General features: G+C 41.3%; 2 protein-coding genes across 2 annotated transcripts in view; both read left to right on the forward strand.

The window, feature by feature from the left end:
• The first annotated feature begins 3249 nt into the window (after window positions 1-3249).
• Window positions 3250-8879, forward strand: LOC129362289 (zinc finger protein 665-like). Its single transcript, XM_055033740.1, has 7 exons — window positions 3250-3381; window positions 4193-4395; window positions 4478-4570; window positions 4979-5074; window positions 5797-5907; window positions 5981-6110; window positions 6194-8879. Exons 1-7 carry the CDS (start codon window positions 3369-3371, stop codon window positions 8068-8070), a joined length of 2523 nt encoding a protein of 840 aa, XP_054889715.1. The 5' UTR covers window positions 3250-3368; the 3' UTR covers window positions 8071-8879.
• Window positions 8880-11984: 3105 nt separating this feature from the next.
• col6a1 (collagen, type VI, alpha 1) overlaps window positions 11985-22523 on the forward strand; it is a 30564-nt gene continuing 20025 nt past the window's right edge. Inside the window, exons 1-17 of the mRNA XM_055033741.1 lie at window positions 11985-12353; window positions 13169-13298; window positions 14606-14806; window positions 14891-15050; window positions 17187-17300; window positions 17385-17405; window positions 17849-17869; window positions 17960-18004; window positions 18088-18141; window positions 18266-18310; window positions 20007-20033; window positions 20118-20144; window positions 20244-20288; window positions 20384-20437; window positions 21860-21922; window positions 22007-22069; window positions 22157-22210. Of these exons, the coding sequence (XP_054889716.1) occupies window positions 12269-12353; window positions 13169-13298; window positions 14606-14806; window positions 14891-15050; window positions 17187-17300; window positions 17385-17405; window positions 17849-17869; window positions 17960-18004; window positions 18088-18141; window positions 18266-18310; window positions 20007-20033; window positions 20118-20144; window positions 20244-20288; window positions 20384-20437; window positions 21860-21922; window positions 22007-22069; window positions 22157-22210 (1209 nt within the window). The 5' untranslated portion in view covers window positions 11985-12268. The remainder of the gene's footprint in view (window positions 12354-13168; window positions 13299-14605; window positions 14807-14890; window positions 15051-17186; window positions 17301-17384; window positions 17406-17848; window positions 17870-17959; window positions 18005-18087; window positions 18142-18265; window positions 18311-20006; window positions 20034-20117; window positions 20145-20243; window positions 20289-20383; window positions 20438-21859; window positions 21923-22006; window positions 22070-22156; window positions 22211-22523) is intronic.

The following is a 22523-nucleotide window of genomic DNA, read 5'->3' on the forward strand; positions in this document are numbered from 1 at the left end:
AATCGGTTGTAATAAAACTCTTTTCTCATATTTGCGGCCCGTGAGTAAATGTTGACGACCTTTTTCTCTCTTTAGGACCTCATCCGCCGATGAAAAAAAATAATAAATACATTTAAGTTTCTAGGGCTCTCAGGTTTTTAGTTTAAAAAAAAGGAAAATTTCAACAAGGTTGCCAATTTGGATTTAGCCCTGAAGAGATTTCCTCTCTCTGGTTATCAGGGGGATGGGGGGTCAGATCCGACTCTGACCAGCTGGGACAGCAGGATAATCTGTATGTTAAAAAAAATCACTTGTTTTAATTACACACTCGCATAAACACACAAACACAAAGACTGCCTTTTTTTCTCCCATCCTTCTCTCTCACTTACACACACTTATACATACAGTCTCCGCATGCCATCGTATGCATATACAAATCGACCACATGTGCTCTTTGCAAGTCATCCCCTTAATTACGCAAAATTTAATTCGGATCCGTGCATAAACTGACCGAATGTGCCTCGGTAATTGATCAGATTCTTTTTTTTTTTTAAGCGTTTGTACATGTGGAGGAGATTAAAGCTTCGTCTGTATGGGAAATAATTTTTTTTAAAGATTAGAAAGGCACTATGTCTAATTACAAAATGTAACAGCATGCAGTGAAACACAGCAATGTCACTGTAATGAGTTTGCACATCAGCAGTGCACATGGCGAGCAGGCCAACATGAATGACTTTCAGCGAACTGCTATTCGTTCTGCTTAATTTGAAATGTTGTGTGTGACACTGTTCAGTGGACAGTTTGGGAGTATTTATTTATTTATTTTCTTGTTATTATTAGGAATTATTTGACAATAACGCGTCTCGGTTTATCTCATAAACCAAATGGTGACAACATTATTTTGGTTCTTTGTTTCATTCATTTTGTTTCCTGACAAAATGAATGAAGCCTCTGGACAGCCTGTGTATCAACCTGTTAAATCCTGTAAGAAAAAGACATTTTTGAGCAGCAGTGAGGAAGACACCACCCCACAGCATCACACCGCCTCCACCAAAAGAATTGCTGCTGACAGAGAGGATGACATCGATAGAGAAGATTGGGCAGGTTGTATGTGGGAGCAGCTCGCATTCAGGTGCAACTCTGTTAATATTTCCTTTTCTGGTAACCCTTTGAAACAGATCGGTCCTTTTGGAACAGTATAGATGTGGCTAGAGTATCCAAAAATTGTACTCAAATAAAAGCAACATTACTTTAGCATATTTTTACTCAAATAAAAGTAAAAAAGTAGCCATCCCAGAAATTTTTGTATATATATATATATATATACATTGAAATTTCTGGGATGGCTACTTTTTTACTTTTATTTGAGTAAAAATATGCTAAAGTAATGTTGCTTTTATTTGAGTATGTATATATATATATATATATATATATATATATATATATATATATATATATATATATATATATATATATATATATATATACATGTATATATGTGTATATATATATATATATATATATATATATATATATATATATATATATATATATATATATATATATATATATATATATATATATATATATATATATATATAAAAGGGGTTGACATTAAATCCTAAAACAGATAATAGATAAAGTTACGAGGCCATAAAAGCCTAAAAATTTAATGACGAAGAAAAAAATCAGACAGAGCCTTTTAGGTGCAGTCGTTCTCCTGTCTACCAGCCTGCAGCACAGGGATTTACTTAGTCATGGTGGCTATCAGTGCCCAGATGGCCTGATGATGCTCTATCTAATTACTTGTCCCACGAATCCTCTGTTAAGGATAAGTGCTCTCTGAGGCCATGGCTTTTCCAGTTCCTGCACCACAACCGCGTGGACACTCCACAGATTGCAGCTACAGATCATTTTCCAGGGTTCCTGCTCAAGCTGGAAACTACAGAAGGCAGAACTGAAGTGTGAATGAGAACAGACCTGCATCTTTGTCTCATAGTCTAATTTATCCGTCTGTAATTCAGTAAATTACCTTAAGTTTGTGGTTCACAAGTCCCTGCAAACTGTAACCAACAAAAGAAGACACCAAAACTGTAAAATGTGGTTCTTTGTGGGGGAGAGCTCTTCTCTCCTAATATTAACCTCTCGATTGGAGCAGTGGCTGTTTTCATCATTTTCTCAAAACCTGCGTCATCCAGTTCTTGTTTACACTCTCGGACGGTTGCTGTTTGTGGGAAGTGGCGAACTCTTACGAACGTTTTCCTCGTGTTGAACCCTTCATGGCAGAGTCCAACCTGTACTGACATACGAGGATTACTGCACAAAAGCAAATCACAATTTCATCAAATGTGGCAGCGGCAGCTTCCAGTTTGCAAGGGAAAAGTTTCAGTGCCGGTGTGTTCGCAAGGGTCAAAGGTTTCACCGTTTGTGTGTGTGTGTGTGTGGGGGGTGAGTGGAAGGTGAGAGAATGGTTTCAGTGTACTGTGGATATGTTTCTCTGTGGCAGCCAATTTGAACGTACACATAAGAACTAAAAGTTGCAGTTCTGGCATTAATCTTAGCCAGCTTTTATGGCTTTCTCGGCCCAGAGAAAGGCCGTGCAAGCCATTCACATCTTACAGCAGCCATGAAGCAGTGAAGACCGTTTGATGAAGGAATAAGAATTAAAACATGAAACAAGGCCGACAAAAATATACCAATCAAGTCCTCCAATGAACTCTGATGTCACCAGATTCATGTTTGTGTACAGCTCGTTTTCTGCAGGCCACATTTTTAGCTCGACTCAATAATATTTCAAGCAGAGCAAATAGAAAAACTGATCACGACATGTTTTGTGCGTGAGAATAGATCATGTGTGTTTTAAAAATATCTGCTTGTTACAAATTGCTTGCTCGCCCTACTGAAATTTGTGTTTAAAACGGAATTTTAAGCACTGAATAAATTAAAGCAAAATTCATTTGCCATATTTTAACCTGTAACAACAAAACTAAATGTACCTCGAAATTATTAAAATGTTATCTGCTCCGATCATATTTTCTAAAATACCTGTACTGTACTATTTAAATAATGGCAATTTTGATTTATTTCAATTCCAAACATTTACCATACGTGAATAAAACATTTCATCCTGTGTCGCTCGGTGTTCTCTTTCAGTCGTCCCGGAAAGCTGTGTCTACCATTTTGACCGAGATAGTGTTCTCAGCCGGACCGCCCCGTAAAGCAAAACGAGCGCCACTCCTCCAGCCAACGCTCTCTTTGATGAACTGCGTGTTTCAGGAAGAAGTTGGCGCCTGACGCTGCGTAATCGGGTAGCTAGCACGCTAACCGCAACTATGATAGAGCATCTCTTGTGTTGATTTTTCTCTTTGGTGTAACGAAATAAATACAAAATGAATGATATGGGTAAGTATTACCTTTTGCAATTCAGAAATATTCGCTGCTTTTGTCTCCTTTGTGTGTAGCCGAGTTAGCTAAACCGCAGGATGAGGCGAGGTTTAGCAGGCCTCGACTAATCTCTGGAACAAAAATTGTTTTGCTGCTGCAATGATCCGATTTGGCCAGAGCGCTCGCGGCCTTGAAGCTAGCGTGTTAGCATTAGCTAATGCGTCATTCTGGGCACAAACCACCACACCGCTTTACAGACTTGAATGTTTTTTTTGTTTGTTTTTTTCCGCTTACGAACCTCTGCACAACTTTGGTTCTTCGACGACCCTTTGAAACCATTTGTTAATTTCAGTGGCGTCGACAAACTTTTAATGAACCAGTTAGCGGCCCGCAAATCGCACTTGAAACAGCTGGAAAGCAGAAATGCAACTACAGAGCCTGGGCTTAAACTGTGCAACGTTGTCTATGCAAAATCAGAGTGTTTTATTGCTTTTGAAAGTTTGCATTAAATGAGACAGGAGGCTCGAAACTGCACGGAAACCTCGGAATAAAGTCACTATTTTAGAAAAGCTTAAATTGGGGTTGAGCGACGGTGGGAAAAAAAACTGTTGATTTGACACTGTGACCTGCACATGTGACCATCTGACCACATGTCCAAAGACCCATCTTCTTAAAACTGCAGCATAAGCTGCCATCTCTGTTGAATTAAGTGAACGTTTCCAAGCAGACGCCCTTTTCAGGAACAAAAGATGCAACTCAGTGATCTGTGCATTTTAGTTTTAATCCTGTTGTTAAGTTTGTTTATGTGAGTCTACTTTTCTCCTTGAAGAATTCAGTGTCCCCCTGTCCTCGCTGGCGCTCCTCGTCCCACCGCTCCGTCTGATGTCGGCGGTGATGTGGGAAGTTGTCCGGCAGCGAAACATAAAACACTATGGCAAACTGGAGGAATTTGTTTCCATGGTGACTGATGCGGTCCCTGAGCTCATGAGCAAACGAGAGGGGAGACTGTTGTCCTTGGGCCTCAGAGCAAGGGTAAGTGAAATGTTAGGCTGCACCTTACAATGCATATCGAAGAGCGCTCCAACAGGAATCTCACAAACTGTATTTACTTCAGACAACTCTTGAGCTGTTGCGTTCTGAACACCCGGAAGATCTCAAGGCTGTCGAGACTCATCTTAACCGAATCCGATCTTCTTGCCTAGAAGAGGTAAGGGATGCCCTTAAAGTTCTTCTTATTAGTCTACTAATAAGAAGAATATTAGTATAAGCATTGGTCACTAATATTATTAATATTAGTTTTGCACAAATGGTAACTTATATTTAGCTTTATGGTATGAGTATGATGCTTTCCTCTTAGTATTTCAGTAATGCAGATTTTGTCTTAATATACTTTTTATTATTATAATGAAGATCATTGACCATTTCCTTACCAAACAACCGTAGAATAATTTGGCAAGAAGGAAAATTATATTTTAGTCGAAACGCATACAGATATCGGTTGTTAAGTTTATGTACAGAGATATGTTAAACAATAACGACTGATACCGATGTTAATGCCAATATTTTGTGGATTACTAGTTTTTATAGCTGATCTATGATCTGTTTTGTCCTCCAGACGAATGATCCTGTAATTGAAGCACCAGAAGCCAATTTCATGAAGCTTGTCCAAGGCCTTATTGAAGACACTGATGGCAGGGAACATTTTCTCAAGGTAAAACTACAACGATTTGTGTGTTGGAATAAAATTGTTACAAGATTTAGAACATTTGAAATGAGTATGAAACACTTATCTGGCATTTTTTTTCCCTTCTTGTTATATTACAGTCAATATATTAGACAAAAAGCCTAATACATTGTACCCCTAGTAAATATTGATTTAAATGTATTTTCATTCAGGACCTCAGCAAAGCATTAAATTACAGGGATTTAATCCATATGCCTGACTTACTTTCAGATTTATTAATTTATTTTTTCAACTACATATCCTTGTTTTCTTTGGCTGTACACTGATGAGCTACTTTGTGTTGATTCGTCACGTTATGTCCCTATGGCAGTGTTTCCCAAAGATTTTCTTCTGGGCCCCTATTTGGATTACAATAAAATTAACCCCAAAAATGAAAAATAAATCAACTGGGCACGCACAACCAGACATAAACCCATACACATATTTTGTTTTCAAACTCCACTGAAGTTTATTTCACTACAAACCATCTTTACAGTGAAACCCGTAACTGGTTTTTTTCCCCATTCATCCATACCACTTCCCCCCCATGTAATGGCTCTGCACCCCCTCCAGGGGGCGCGCCCCACACTTTGGGAACCATTGCCCTATGGCATGTGTTAAAGTTTGTGACCATGTAACAAATGTGAGCAGTCTTAGCGCTGTTAGTATTGTCCGTACATTAATATGGGCCTTTGTTTTCTTTGGAACAGAATGTGTTTCCTGTGGAATATGGCCCAGACTTTGACACAGCTCTAGAGACTCTTGTCTGTGAGTTTTTCACAAGACTAGAAGAGCTTCTGCCAATACCAGATTTTAAACAGGTAAAAGATTGTCTTTAGAAGTTGATGGAGCAAATAAAAAAATGCACCATAAACTTAGAATTTCTATTTCTAGACTGCGACTTGGATCAGTGCCGCTCCTGCTGTCATAGAAGAATACATGCAGTGTGTTTCAAATGGAGATGACCTTAAATTTTTACTCCAGAGCAAACAGTGTCATGGAAAGTTGGCAAAGACCACTGTTGGTGAGACTTCATGTTTTCTACATATAAGGTGCTATGCATGTCATCAGTACACAGTAAATTAAACGTTTTTATTCATTTCTCAGCTCCTTTTCAGTCAGAAGATCTCCTGATTCCGTCACTGTCTCTCCCTCCATCTCTGGAGGTGGCCATCGCTTCCCACCCAAGTGCTTGTGATGACGAAAACACAGACGTCCAACAGATCGTCATGTTCGACGAAGAACTTTCCACAAACCCTTCCACTTCCACAGACTTTTCTGAATCGCCTAAAAGGGCCGATGGCGCTTCGTCTCCTCGCTGCAGGCATCAGTCAGGAGTCCACAAATGTCCTGAGTGTGACAAATGCTTTAAGCATCACTCTGTCCTCATCGAGCACCAGAGGCTCCACAGCGGCCTGCAGCCATACAACTGCTCAGAGTGTGGGAGGGCGTTCCGAACTGCCACTCTGCTGGCTGGTCACCGGCTGCGAAAGTGTAAAAACGCGGCGTACCTTTGCATTAAATGCGGCAACAGCTTTCCCACTTCCCTGGAAAAGTTCCGACACCACTGCCCGAAACGAAGGCGCAACCACGACTGCGTGCAATGCGGAAAGAGCTTTCCAAAGTCTAGCGGTCTGAAAGAACATCTTCTAACTCACGCACAAAACCGACTTTTTAAATGCAGCCACTGCGGTGCCGGCTTCTCAGGAATCGGCGACCTGAAATATCACCAGCAGGTGGATCATGATAAACCTTATCACTGCAAACAGTGTGGAAAGAGCTTTATCTCGTCCAAGTCTTTAACCAAGCACCAGCAGCGGCATGAAGAAGGCGGCGATATGGAAACGGTAAAATTAATGGGTGGAGGTAAACATAGCAAAATTGTCTCTTGTCACCGGACTTCGTCGGTGTCTCTTTCCTACAGGAAGATGTCTGTTAAAGCCATCTACGGCGGGGGAAGGGTCACCCATAATTGCCCGCTGTGTGGGCGGAGCTTTAAGTACCGCTTCGAGTTTCTGGAACATCAGCGGTTTCACACAGCAGTGAAGCCTTACAAGTGCTCCCAGTGCGGGAAAGCCTTCCGGACTGAAGCGCATCTGTCTGGCCACCGGAAGAGGAAGTGTAAAAATGCTGCCCACATCTGCACCAAATGCGGCTGTCAATTCAGATCCCTGCACGAACGCGTCCGACACCAGTGCGTGCAGCTGTTGACCAAATACGAGTGCTCCCATTGCGGCAAGACCTTCAAGATGGCCCACCTTCTCAGGAACCATCAGATGAGCGAGCACCAGCTCCCCTACAGCCCCAACCACCGCTTCAGGTGCCGGTACTGCGACGAAACCTTTCCCGGCATCAGCGAACTCAAGTACCACCAGAGGGTGGACCATGAGAAACCCTACCAGTGCCAGGAATGCGGCAAGTGCTTCCTGTCCGAGAAATGCCTGGCCAACCACGAGCTGCGGCACAACGACGACAGGCCCGAGAGCTGCCTGGTGTGCGGCCGCGGCTTCAGGAACCGCTACGACCTGAAGCAGCACATGCGCACGCACACGGGAGAGCGACCCTACCAGTGCACCCACTGCTCCCAGTGCTTCTCCACAGCTGGAGGCCTGCGCAGTCACACCAGGGTCCACACAGGAGAGAAGCCACATGTGTGCCCCGACTGCGGGAAGGCCTTCTCCCAGATGGGGGCGATGCGTACCCACAGACTCACTCATACCGGGGAGAGGCCTTTCAAGTGCAGCATTTGCGGCAAGGGCTTCACGATGGCTCACAAGGTGACGGTCCACATGCGGGTGCACACGGGGGAGCGGCCGTACGTATGTTCGCAGTGCGGCAAAGCGTTTTCGGACGGCAGCGTATTGAAGCAGCACATGCTGAACCACTCGGGAGTCAGACCGTACCACTGCCAGATCTGTCCTAAGACCTACACATGTCTGAACCACCTGAGGAGGCACCTGAAGAGTCACACAAGCATGAACTGAGGCCGGTGTGAAGGCCAACAATGCTGAACTTGACATTACATTTCTGGACTTGTTCGAAAAAACGGTACACAAGTTTGTGTGTAACTGAGCCAGCAATACAAATTAAAGATTGAGACTATGGTTTTTGAGATTGAAGTGCTAATGTCATTTTTGTCTTTGTTTCCATGTAAATGTAAGCACAGACTATTACAACCAGCACAAACAAATGTCTTCACACCTTATAAGCTTTGTTTTCTGCTGTCTGTACATTTTCCTGAGCTCTGCCAGAACTAAGGAGGGGTGGGGGCTGATGCTTTTCTAAACTACTTCAGTGTCTGATTTGTAAAGAGAAACCTGATCTGTATTGTCACAATTCTTATTTGTAACTATAGGAGTCCCAGTAACTCCGAATACAGGTTTTCAGACGAGCATGAAGCTGTACAATAACCGGTGTAGCTACGTAACCAGCCAGCAGAGTGATAGTTTTGCATGCATCCAATGAGTTGTCATCTGTCGTGATACTGCCAGATTATTTCATAGACATTGCAGTGTATTTTAATGTGGACCATCCAGCCACTATAGTTTGGCTGATGTATATGTGCCGAAGTTGTAATGTGAATTTTTTTTCTTTCTTTTTTTTCCTTTTGGGAAAAGGGCTTGTGAGACGGATGAAAGTTGTCCATTTGTAGTTATGTTAGATCATTAATGCTGAAGGCATAATGTAAAAATGCTAGCTTTCTTTTGACAACTATGCTTTATCTCTTTGCTGTGGAGCCTTTTGTATTTCTTTGGTCGTTTTTGAGTTCCATATTAAATTAGTTTAATTGTTTTATGCTTGTTTTTTCTTTTCCTTTCTGCTCGACTTTCGAGAAAAGATAAAAGCTTGAGACTCACTGTGTCCTGGTTGATACAGGGCCTTCCAGAAGTATTCCTACCCCTAAGTGATGCTTATAACTTCAAAACTGACTGTGTTTTATGACAAAATTACATCATAGACCAACATACAGTAATGGAAATAGTAATTGTTTTTTATTATATAGTTTTACCAGCAAAAACGAGTCAAAACTTTGGCTATAGCACATCTGGTAGTCTGGTTGGGTATGATGCACATCTGGAGATGCAAATTATTTTCCAAAGTAGCTCAAACTTGGTAAGGCAGGAAACTTTAGGTCTTTTCACAGATTTTAAACTTTGACTAGGCCATTCTAATACATCAATTTACTTTGCTCTAAGGCGTTCCAGTTGAACTTGCTGTATGTTTAGGGTTGCATCTCTCAAACTAACCAAATTCCCTTTGCTATGTAAGCACATTCCCATAACATGATGCTGACACCACCAGATTATTATTTTTTTTTTTTGCAGTGACTTGTTACTTTGCTTTATGTTTTGTGCTTTTTATCTTTTTTTTTTTTGTCTTCTTTTAGATGAGCTAAATAAAACTTGTTTGGAGCCATTAATGTTATGAATATGAAAAAGGAAAACTTACTTTTGATGTCTTCTGAGAAAAGAGTTCAGGGGCGCAAATACTTTTGCAAGGCTCTGCATGAGGTTTGCTTACCGAATGCCACCAGTAGATGGCAGTATATTGCCAAAAAGTCTTTGGTTGACCTATGTTCTCTACAGTTATTTTCCTGCACAATAAAATAACCATAATTATTTTTTCTTTTTTTGAAGTTATTCTGGATAATTTCCTGTTATTGTCCTTTTTCTTTTTTTTTCTTCTTACCTGCAGTTTTCAACTTTGTGCCAGTAAGTGTTAATACTAACCTTTCATGTTTTGCAGTTTAGTTTATCTCTCCAGGCTTGCACTTAGCTTCATCTGTGATCGCTTCTGGAGGGCAACGCTTTGAATCACTTCCCTTTGGCAGTGCCGATCTCCACGGGATTCACAGGGGAAGTGCATCTGCAGACGATGAATGTGGCGGCGTGCTAAGTACTGCAAGATGTTGATATCTGCAGACTGGAGACGCTGGCTGCCCCAAGCTGCATGCCTTTTCCCTGACGTGGAAGCGTTGCAAATCTTGTCAGAAGGCGAGGGTCCACCGAAAAGGTCAGGCACACTTTTATGAGATACTGGTCTCTTTTGCGTTTGTGGTAGGCTATATCTCGATTTAGAGATCGTTTGTTGTGGATTAGTTTAAAGACAGGAAACGCACAAATGGGAAGTATTCCTAAAGGAAACTGCTGAAAACGGGGTGGGAGTGGAGGAGGTTTTGTGCATTCCTTTGGATTTTTATGGAACAACGGTCTCATGATGGAAGCCTTTATTGAGACATTTCAAAATGCATGCGTTACTGCATATAAAGAGCCCCACAGCTGCTTGAAATCCTGCAGATTTACTACGAGAGCCTGCAAAGAGGGATGGATCATTACCAGATGTCCCCGTTCTCTTCCCACCCCTCTTTCCTTTCGGTGATCTCAGTGGAAAACCTGATTCCGGGCCAGACTTTTTTTTTTTTTTTTTCTACAGTCCCACACTCAAGAGCACAAACATACGCACATATGGCAACAGCAATCATTCAGCATCCAAAGTCCTCCTCTCCACTCCAGCAACTCCCCAAGTTAACACGCCCACGCCTTTTTCTTCCCCATCTCTGCACATATAACCCAATCACTTTTTTTTTTTTCCTCCAAACTGATTTCCAAGATCAACACTTACAGAGCTCTAGATGGCGCTGTGCCTCTTTCTGATCCCTTGTTCCCCCTGTTACTGTTAAGTTAAGAGTCGAGTCTGGACACCAAAGTGGAAAAAAAAAGTCTACACCCACTCCATCTTCCACAAGAAACCAGAGCGTTTCAGCAGAATGAGAAGACAAAATGACTTCTTGATGTTTTTCAGCTGTTTCTCGTTAAGCTTGATGGATCCTGTTCCAGGGAGCATCTCTCTCTTTTTTTTTTGTCCAGCTTTGTGGCTGGTTTTCTGCATAAGCCATCCATGTAAAGACATGACCTGTCATGCAGAAGTGGAAATAAACCCAAATCTCAGTCTATCTCAGTCTGACAAATTCAATTTTCTAAATGTGTTAAAGCTTTTAACACTTAAAAAAAACGGCTCCCTGACATCTCGCGTCTTAGTCACTGTTTTGTTTATTTTATGGCCTGGCTACCAGTTCCAGTGAACTCCCATGTGAAGATGCCGTCTCGTATTTTCTTGTCCTCTAATTTTAAAGACTCTGCTGCTACACCTTCCAGCTCAGTTTTTTCCTGCAGTACATTTAGTTTTCTCACCTATGTTCAGTTGCAGTACGCGGGTAAACTCATTTGTGAAGGAATCTGATCAAAAGCCTGAGTAAAGCAAGAAGAAAAAAGGAATGTTCTCAGAATAACTCTTCGTGCCCTGCAATGTCATCGGAGGTCTCTGTGAAAATGTGTTATTTGGAGGATTTATATTTATAATTAGCAAAACAAGGCCTATAAAAACATCAGGTTGGATGATAAATTGTCCCACCAACGATTGCAATAAACCATAATATTGTTATTTTGAAACCATTTTCAGATATAAGATATAAATTACAAATGGATGTAATTTGCAAATTGCATAAATTCTCCCATCAAAGAACAATAGACTTTCATTTGGTAAAGGTCACGAGAAGACATTTTAAAGTACATTAAACAAAAATAAAAACACACACACAACCAAAACTATAAATAAAATGATTTGTGAAGTGTCTCTGTGAGCAAAAGCGCCCTTCAAAAATGAATCATCAAAATGAAAATCGTCGCTCTAATTACAATTGGTCGATTAATTGCGTAAAATCTCCGGTGATGTGACTCTACAAGTGACAAGCTGTGCGTAAAAGGTAGATTTTACAGAAAAATCTGCCTGGCAGCTTTGAGGAAGTTTGCTCATTTCTGAGGAAAGCGTCGACTTTTTTTCCCCCTCTCTCCCTGCGCGCTCTGGCGCATCCACACCCAGCCATCCTCCTCACGGAAAGCCCTGGGAGCTCCTCCTCCTTCTCGTCCCTCATCCACACCGTGCGCTCCTCTGGTCCTCCTCTGCGCGCTCTGGCTCTTCGCCCCTGGACAAACTGCGGCGAGGGGGGGGGGTGGAAGCGCTCGGTCTCCAAAAAAAAAAAAAAAAAAAAAAAAGACTAGTTGGCCAAATTGTGCGCAAAAGGAGTCCGAATCTGTATTTGTTCGGTTATTTGGTGACTTTGCGGGGACTTACCGGAGCGTCGCATGATCGGGTTTTCGGGTTGATTTTGTTTCCAGCTAAATTATGGAGACGCTCAGATGTCTCGTCGCGCTGCTGTGCGCTCTCCTGGCTGCGGCGCAAAATCAGATCCAAAAGCCCACCTTTGCGGGTAAGTTTGCTGGAAATCTGTTGCTCTGAACTCAAGATGAGCCACTCAGTGTTTTAGACCGACCGTCTGCTGCGTGTGAAGTTTGGCTCACTGTTGTCTGCAGGGTTAGATGTTTGCTCGGTGTAACGGCTCTTTAAGATGCAACCTTTAAAATTAGTCGGAAAAGCATCGGAGAGATCTTTCCGAGCGGCTCCGTAGAGTTTGGATCACGTGTCAAACCGGAGGCCCGCGGGCCAAATCCAGCCCGCCATATTTTGTCAATTGTGGACTTATATATTATTTTACCATTAAAGTCAAAGCAGTTTTTATTTGTGCGCTGCCACATTGCATAAATGTGAAAAGACGTTTGGTATCATTTCCTTTTGTGATCAATGTTAATGACATTTTAGCAGGGGCCGTTTTATCGGCACATTTTGCCAAAACTGTCCCGTTGAGGACATTCGTGGGCTTGATATGGTCAAAGTTGGAAGTGCAGTTTTCAAGCCCTGATCCAGATGTTTGATAGTCACACCTGCTAAAAAAACAAAACCAAAAAAAAACCCCAAACAGTGCTGAAAATCTGCTTCATTTTCTAAAGTGTGATGAAATCTTTCAAAGTATGACACAATGAAACACAAAGGGATGCTATGCTATACAGGCTGTTGGCCTGCAGGCTTTCCGTGCTTCAACAAACAGCACAGAGAGAATTAATGACCGTTTTATTCCGCCTTCTTGTTGTTGCTGGGGAGCTAAACGTTTACATCTTTCTGCTTTTTTTTTTTTTTTTCCCATTTCTTCTTCTCGTTGGGTGACGTTTGTTTTGCCCTGTGAAACAGACTGTCCCGTTGATCTTTTCTTCGTGCTGGACACATCTGAGAGCGTGGCCCTCAGACAGAAGCCTCCCAACTTTTATATCGACCAGATCAAAGAATTCACCAAACGCTTCGTAGATGAGCTCAAGGAAATGTAAGATACACACACACACACACACACACACACACACACACACACACACACACACGCACGCACGCACAAGCAATACAGAAAACCAAAATGTCTCCATGGAAACCAGGTGAAAATATGGCAAAATCCTTTGATCTTTCTATTGGACCAAATGTTAAAGGCCAACATTTGGCCACGCCCACCACCAGGAACTCTGGACTCTATATGGTTGCAGTGTTCCTGCCCCTAAATTTTATGACAGCTTAGCAGCTTTATTCTAATTTATTTGGCTGGTTTAAGGCGTCACATTATTTGTTATATGTTACATAGCAAGGTCAAATAAATTGTGAGCACCACAAAAGATGGACGAAGCAGCGGCTACCTCAAGTCCACTAGTCTGACACTCAAATGTATTTATTAAGTTATAAATTGGTTTATTTATCGCTCTCATAGTACAGTCTTTACTGTTTTTGATGCCCTGCAGTGCGCACCACAGCCCCCTTCGTATATGATGACAGCATCTGTATCATGCTTTTAGATTTCGTTCTACATTAACTGCATGTTTTGTCTGTAAGTAGTTTATATTCAAACATACTTGTTTGTTCTTTGGGTTATTGTATGTAGATTTCACATTTAATTATTCAAACTCGTGTTTATTGTTATTATATCAACTTTTTTAAATACATTTTCTCTTTGTTCTAATGTAAATACAATTTCAAATGATGTTGTTTGCTCTGCTTGCATTCGTTTCTGTGATGCCCAGCGAAAACAAAAAGCATTTTCCTTCTTACTCTAATCCCCAAACTCATCTAATCTGATCTAATATAATCTGCAGTGATATTCAGTGAATTACAACATCATTCAGAAGTTTGCTTTTTACAGTGACTTAAAAGATCATTTTAGTCTGACAAACGGGCCTCATTGGAACAAATTTGAATTTATAGAAGAACACTATAATCTAATTTAATCTACAATCATATTCAATAAATCACATCTTTATGGAATAAATCGTTTATTTCAGTACCTTATTAGATGCATTTAATCTGAAAAACAAGCCACATTAGAACATACAATCTCTTTTACAAGATGACACTCCAATCTAACCCAATAAAATCTAGTTTGATCTGATCTAATCTATAATCATGTTCAAGAAATTACAACTTTATCGAATAGATCATTTATTTCAGTGACTTAAAAGATACATTTAATCTGAAAAACAAACCTCTTTGGAACACAAATTCTAGTTTATAGCACTCTAATCTAATCTAATCTAACAAATGTATGTTCCCTCTCTGCACCCGGTCTCACCTCTATCTCCCCGTGTCTTCCAGGCGTCACCAATGTGACCGCATCCTGATGTGGAACTCTGGAGCTCTGCACTACAGCGACGACGTCATCCTGGTGCGAGAGCTGAGCGACATGCGCACCCAACGTCAGGCCCTGAAGAACGACATAGACGGCATCACCTACATCGGCAAGGGCACCTACACCGACTGCGCCATCAAGCGGGGCCTGGCGGAGCTGCTCGTCGGGTAGCGTACATACGACACGCACGCCTCCCGCTGGAGACGATGACACCTCTGGTCGCATCTGACCGTGTGCTTGCACTGTTGCAGGGGCTCCCACTACCATGAGAACAAGTACATTGTGGTTGTGACGGACGGCCATCCCATCACCGGCTACAAAGAGCCATGCGGAGGTGTGCAGGAGGCCGCAAATGAAGCCCGGCAGCATGGAGTGAAAGTGTTCGCCGTGGCCATCTCACCCGACCAGGAGGTGCGAAACACTCACACCCAGCCAGAGTCAGTTCTACATGAAACACTTCTTAGCTACCATACTTTATCTCAATATCTAATTGAAGTACACACCTCAAGTCAGATATTTGCTTGCACTGTATAGATTTTTCTCTCATTGGCTGTAAATCAAACTGAACATTTCCTGCTTTAACGGAGTTAGAATACTTGAAATTATTTCTGCGTCTGTCTTGAGACGTTCAAATACATCCAAGTTTCGGTTTTCTTCATATCCCAGAGGGAAAATAGTTTGCAGCAAAATGCAAAGAGCATAAAATATCCACAATAGACATTGCTTTTATTCTGTTAAAACACTTAATAGAAGAAATAGATTTTTGGATGACTGTTCAAATTGGGATTTCTGAAAGTCGATGGACATAACTTTGGTTTTAGATGCATTAATTGACAAGAGCAAGTCCTTGCACTAAGTTGTGAAGTCCTCTACTAAGGGGCACCATGCTCAGTTTCATCGTCATTTAAGAGACTCATTGTAACAGACTATTATGCCTTAAATAGGTTAGGAAAGACCTGAGGATTATGGCATGGATTTACCTCTGATATGTTAATTCACAACATTTGAGTTTAATGAAGGAACTTCTTGGCTGGTATTTTAAGGCAACACCTCAAACCTGCCTGACATCAAAGGGGAAAACCAATAGCCAAGATATCAGGAAGTGTATTGTGTCTCTCCTCAGTTCAGGTCTAGTAGCATGGAAAAATTCAGCAGTCATACAGTTCAAAATCCCATTACATCAATGGGATTTTGGAATCCATTGACGGAAATGGGTTTTTGTGTTCAACGTGTGTATCAGCACCAGGACAAAAGCGTAAATGCATCTGATTTATTTTACCACAGGAGGAAGATTTTTTTCATGTTGACATTTAAAACTATTCTTTGCAAACTTTCAGGCGGTTTTCTTTTATATTTATTACATTTATAATTAAAACCACATACAGTTATGATTTATTTAGTTCATATTTATGCATTTTGCAGAAAGACGCTGAGTGTGTGGGAAAAATAGCCTAAAATGTAAAGCAATGTTAAACGTGGTTTGGCTGTTTCAAAGCAGTTACTTAGCAAAAGGAGTTTGAATCCCAGGGCGGTGGGTCTGGGGGAAAAGGGGGAGGGGTTGACCAGTTGTAACCAATTAGCAACTTGCAAAGCATATTTAACACAATAATTAAAATAGTTACAGAGATGAATAAAGACATCACTCTTTTTTATTTTTTTCTACAGATAGCATTTACATGTTTCTGGTACATTAAAGAACTAAGGTCAACACAGTGTGGGAAACCTTTGCTTCTTGAGGCCATGTGAAATTTGTGAGGCCAGTATGCACATTAATGACAGGACCTTTGATGAAAAGTTACATATTGACATGAAAAAATTCTTGCAAGATTCAAACTAATTGAGTCCTACCTGACTCTCCATTTGTTTCAGTAGTGTGTTGTGATCAACAGTGTCAAATGCTGCTCTGTGGTTCAACAGGTGGTTCTTCCACAGTCTGCATTTATGTTGATGTCACTGAACGCTTTAACGAGGGCAGTTAAACAACTGTTGAAAGTTGTTTAATTGTTGAATGGAAGACTGAAGACTGGCCTGTAATTCTGCAGTGATCAGTCCAGGTTTGATAACTGCTGTTTTTTAAACCTGGGGAGAAATACCTCATGAGAGGGAAGAGTTTTCTGTCCTAATCAAATCCGGCACAATGATAGGCAGAACTTTCTTAAGGAAAGCCGTAGGAATGATAGCAGGACAACAGGAGGAGCTGAATTGATTAATAATTTCTTGTTCTTTTGTTTGCTTGAGTCGGCAAATTGATCTCCAGATTGATCTTGATGGGGCATATTCAGAATTTTTCTCACCGAAAAAATCTGCTAATTTACTCCAGGTTCTGGCAGAGTGGAGTTAAAAGATGTTGTTAAGTGGACAATGTGACACACATTAATGAAATTTTGATCTAGTTTGTACAAATTCGATCCCGTCTCCAAACATTTCTGCAAAGAAGCCAACACCGGAAGAATCTCATTACACTTACTCTCTAATCACAGGTACAGTGATAGCAGCTCCTTTATATGTAAAGGTAAATAAATGTCTCTGTCTTTTTGGTCTTGTCAGGACACCAGACTGTCCCTCATCGCCACGGACCAGACCTACAGGCAGAACTTCACTGCTGCAGATGAAACCAGGTCAACGAAGATGAAAACTATCCGAACCATCATCGACATGATTGTATGTCTTCTTTTCCATTAATTCTTACCTTAATAAGTTGAATTCACATCGAACTAATCAATTTCTATTTCTTTTTCTTTCCAGACAAATGAGACAAAAGATGTGGTATGTTTTTCTGATAACATCTTGGTGGTGGACATTTACTTAATGTTTAGTATTTCTCTGTAGTCTCAGATTGTAGTAGTCTAAAACCAAGCAGCCACTAAACCCCAGCTCCTGAGGTTCATCCTTTAGCGATCTACCTTAAACTTGCCTGATACACTCTGTAGCCAGCGAGGTAAAATAGTTCATTTAAGGATTGTGGCGATTCTTATCAGTGCCTGGACCCAATCAGGCCTGCCTAACTTTGACGCCGACAGGAAGCAGGGAAAGGTTGCTAAGGAAGTGTGCATAAAGCTGAAATGACTTAGAAAGGCTAATTAAGATGGCTGCGATAGCGACTGTTTTGGCTTCTTTTCTCCTTCCCTTAAAGTGACGGATACATTGTAGACATCCGATGTTGTTTACCAGCCTCTTCCTGTTTTCACATTTCTCTTCTCTTTTTGCAGTGCTGCTCCTTTGACTGCAACGTAAGTACCCGTGCTTCAGTCTCTCCCCAATGTGAACTCTTATCTTTGTCCTGTGTTGTATTCAGCGAGTATCTTTGTTGATAATTACAGGCTCTTGGGGGCCCAAAAGGACCTGATGGGGACACTGGCGCCAAGGTGGGTCGTCTGTCATTAGAAGGGAAACCAGGGGAAGGCATAAACCGTGAAACCTCACAATCACTTTTTTTCTCCTTCTTCAGGGAGAGATGGGGCGACCAGGAATGCCAGGAGAGAAAGGAGATATCGGTGCTGTGGTAAGTCCCTTCCACCTCCTTTATGACCTCACAACGAACCTGCCAGATGAGGGAGATGTCAACACATTTTCCTGAATTTGTTGGTCCGATCAGATGAGGTCATTTGTGTATCTCTTTGTCACAGGGAAGCGTTGGTGATCCTGGTCCAGTTGGTTACAGTGGTATGAAGGTAAAGTTCATGGAGGAAGGAACACTTTTAGCATTATGATGTCAGCCTAAGAAACTCATTTCTTCCATGTTTTTTTATTTTAATTTCATAGTTTCTTAATCTATACGAGTGACTTGTTGGTAGATTTGGTTAATTCTGTTTTCTGCAGCTGGAAGAGCATAAGAAGTCAATGTTTACCTTCTGACATTTGTAGACAGCTAAAGATTGATGTGTTTTCATGCAGTTGTCCAAACAAGAAACAGCAATCAGCAATAAGCCATAAGAAAGTCATTAAAACCATTGCAGACAGCATCAGACAGGCTAACAGCTAGCATTAGCACTGAGTCATGCAAACTAACAGTTTGCATTAAAAGATTTGTTTGTTGACAGTTATTGTGGTTATATTCGGTTTTTCCTCCATAGTGTAACTTCCTGTGACATCAGAGTGCCAACAGTGATCATTTTATTTGGTTCAAATCAGTTATCAGTTATTATCCGCTTATTGGTGTTTAAAAACAGACTTAAGGTGTTGCAAATGAAACTTTTGAGTTAAGTAATGTGTAGAGCATTGAAGTCCAGGTTTGATATCCTGCAGTTTTTACAACTGTCTAATTCAAAAGTGGCCACGTTCCCAAAAAGAATCAAAAATGCTCCCGTATGTGTTCGCCAATATTGGACAGAAGAGTATAGAGACTCTGTCTTGGCTGCAATTATCCACTTTAAGTTTGATCGGTGTGTTCCAAGTGTCTTCGATTTTGAAGCAGATATGATCCAACAAAGTCTAGACTCATTAAAAACCAGTAAAATTTAACTGAACCAGTAGAAAGCCTTGGAACCAACTTTAATATTAAGCTAAAAGCTGAGATTCTGGGATAATTTATATCCCAGCATGGGAACCAAAATCACACCGCCGTTTTTATCATCGTATAATTTAAGAATTTAAAGGTGGCCGTGCACCCAAAAAGAATTGAAAATACTCCCCTACTATAAAAGAAAATGTTTTGTTGTAGCTAAAGTAGAAGTCATATAAGTCAATTATTCAACCAAACAGTAATAATCCTTACTAGAGTGTGACCAATTCAAAACTTAGGAATTATTCTGCCTTGAAACAATATGACATTTGGCCTCCATTCTGTCTTAAAGAAGATGTTGTAGTTAAATTCTGAAATTAATCTAAAACGGTTAAAAAGTTTGGTTGGTTAAAAAAAAAGAAAAAAGTTTACTCAAACCAAACAGCTGCAGCTAATGAAAAAAATGAGTTCATGACAGTAGCCTTAGAAATCTTTGATTTTGTCTCATAATATTTTTGCAGGGAAAATGCAGCTTGTATTGCAGCCCTGGCTCAGCAGGAGCCACATCCTTTCAAAGTTATATAAACTGTTAAACTTAAATCACCATGCAGCCATACTCATATCTGTAGCCCATAATAACAGAAGCTAACAAGGACTGGACAGCGCTTTATAAGACAAGATTTGCTTTGATGTGGTGTTTTAATATCAAGCATTTCATTTCTGGTGCAGGACAATAACATTGGAATCTGTTTTTATTATGAGCAAATGTGGACCAGATCGGTTTTATTTAATGACAAAACATTACTACATTTTGAAAAAGCTAACGACTGCGGCTCTGATTTGATTAGTTAGTTATACGATGTGTATTCCTATGCTCGGAGAAGACGTTATGATGGCAACACTGATGTGTGTTTTTGTACTTGTAGGGAGACCGCGGTCCACGAGGAGACAAGGTACTGTCAGATATAATGACTCTCATTGTTTTACAACATCCTGAGCATGCCCAGTGCTGATTCATGGTGTTTTTTTTCCCGTAGGGTGAAAGGGGGCACAAAGGCTTCAAGGTAAGCTCATCCTGATCGTCTTGCCTTTGACCTGACAATGTTTTCTAGCTATAAACCTCATTCTGATTTCTGTTTCTTCCGTCTGTTCTTCCTTTTCAGGGCGACAAAGGCCAAAGAGGCCTGGATGGAATCGATGGGCGTAAGGTAGGAGCGGGCACAAGCCGCCGCCACCGCTCGTCCTTTTCCTGTTCCTTTGATGATTGCGTTCCGGCACGTGTTTCTGTTTTTATTCTCATCAGGGCGAAGCTGGTTTCCCCGGCCTCCCCGGCTGTAAAGGCGCTCCCGGATCAGATGTGAGTTTAACGACTTGACCCCAGAGTAATCCTCTTGCCACGGTTTTCACTTGTTCTCTCAACGCATTTGAGTCACACACGCAGAAGTCCACTGGTCACACACGCACCAGATGGTTTGGATTGTAGCCAATAGGGAAGAAGCAGAAATTCCCCCTATACCATCAGCAGTCCATCGGTGTTGGCCAACAAAGCTTTTTATATCTCTGAAATCAAGATAAGCTCAAAATAGTTGCAATAGTGATTAATAATTAGGAACTAGAGGATAAATGATACAGAGATTGAGATATGAAAAGTATGGTGTGGGTTTGTATTGGGGTTATTTTACTCTAGTAGCCCAAAGTATAATTCAGTGGAACCAAATACTTCCAGAAGGTAGATCTGGAGGTATCTACCTTCTACTTACACTAATTACGTACACTAATTACTTGTGTAAGTAGTAATTACTTGTGTAAGTAGTATTATTTAGTACTAGTGTACTAAATAATAATGCTAATTATTTAGTACACTCCACCAAAAGAGTGATATGAAGTCAATATAAATCTAGCTGTTCCCCGAAGGACTCAGGTGTTTTTTTCTAGGATCACAGCAGATTAACAGGACAGAAGTTTAACCTTTAACCTTACATGGTAAGGTTTTTGGGGTGACAAGAAAGGGATTAAAGCAGGGCTAGGTCTTGAAACAACAACTAAGCTTTGAGTCTCTCATTGAGCTCTGAACATAGAGAGAATAAAACATTGGCTGTTCCTCTCCTGGTTGCACTGACTGAACTCACTTTTTTTTTACATGTTTGACCAAGATTGTGAAATTTAAGTCTGCTGTACTGGTGCAGTTATAAAATTAATTTACAATTCAGTACATTCACCAATGTGTTTACAAATTAAGAACGAAAGGAAACGTTTTAAGTCAATTAGGCTCTGTTTTCCTGTATTGGATTGGTATCAATCGATACTACACCTCCGATATCTCTATCGGAAGAGGAAAATATAGATCGGTGCGTCCCTAACATCAGTATTAAATTAAGCTGGAAAACTTCATTAGACCATCAGACGTCAGTCTTAGAGATTTGAAGGACCACACATACAGTAGATGTCTGGGACGTAAATGTAAACACATCCAGGCAAACCGGTTCCGGATCCGCCCGAATCCCCTGCAGCTCCCTCGTCTACCGATTAGCATTAGCCAGTTTCATGTTCAGGAATGTCCCTTGCGTCTGTCTCCCATACGGCCGACACGCGCGGAGGCCCTTGCCTCTTTGATCACGGCTCTATTTACATCTTCTGCTGTCAGACTGACTAAGTGAAGCCATACGGTCTCGCTGTAAACAAACTCGCGCATGAGCTTATATGATCATCCAAGTGCAGCGGACGCGACCTGGTTTTGGCTCCGTCCGCTGACACCGTCTCTGTGCTGTTGCGTCTCCAGGGCCAGCAGGGAGAGCCTGGACCGAAGGGGGACCCTGGCTCCTACGGAAGAAAGGGGGAAAAAGTGAGAGCTGGTTATTCCTAAATGATCAATGTCCCGCATTTCGTTTAGGTTGTCACTTTTAAGACTCTCCGGTTTCTCTTTTAGGGAGATCCAGGAAGAAACGGCGAACCGGGACGACCCGGAAACTACGGATCTCAGGGACGTCCGGTGAGTCCAGAGAAACGCTGGAGCGGGACAAAACACCGACCTGCTGCTGCTGCTGCTACACTTATCCCAACTTACTCTCTTTGACAGGGCGAACCGGGCGGCGCCGGACCTCCTGGAGACAAAGGAGAGCGCGGTGACGACGTATGTGACATCAATCCCGCCCAGGGCGTTGGGTTTTAGCTTAGCCAAACTAGCTATAGTTTCATTGTGACATTTTGTTCAGTTAGCTTTATTGAGTGTTTATTTCTTATTAGTTAAATAGCCTATTGTTTAGTTTTACTTTAGTTTGTTCATAATTGGTAAATTTTTAGATTTTCAAAAAATGCATTCAATTGTTGAAGAACCAACGGACTCTGGTGTTTTTTCCCAACTTGTGCCGTCGCCATTTTGTGTGCTGACGTAAATTGCTTGTGTGAGAGGGCAAAGGAAAGAATAGACTCATATGTATAATTGC

This window comes from Poeciliopsis prolifica, unplaced genomic scaffold, assembly GCF_027474105.1.
Source record: "Poeciliopsis prolifica strain line A6 unplaced genomic scaffold, Auburn_PproV2 SCAFFOLD008, whole genome shotgun sequence".
In the NCBI taxonomy this organism is placed as follows: Eukaryota; Metazoa; Chordata; class Actinopteri; order Cyprinodontiformes; family Poeciliidae; genus Poeciliopsis; species Poeciliopsis prolifica.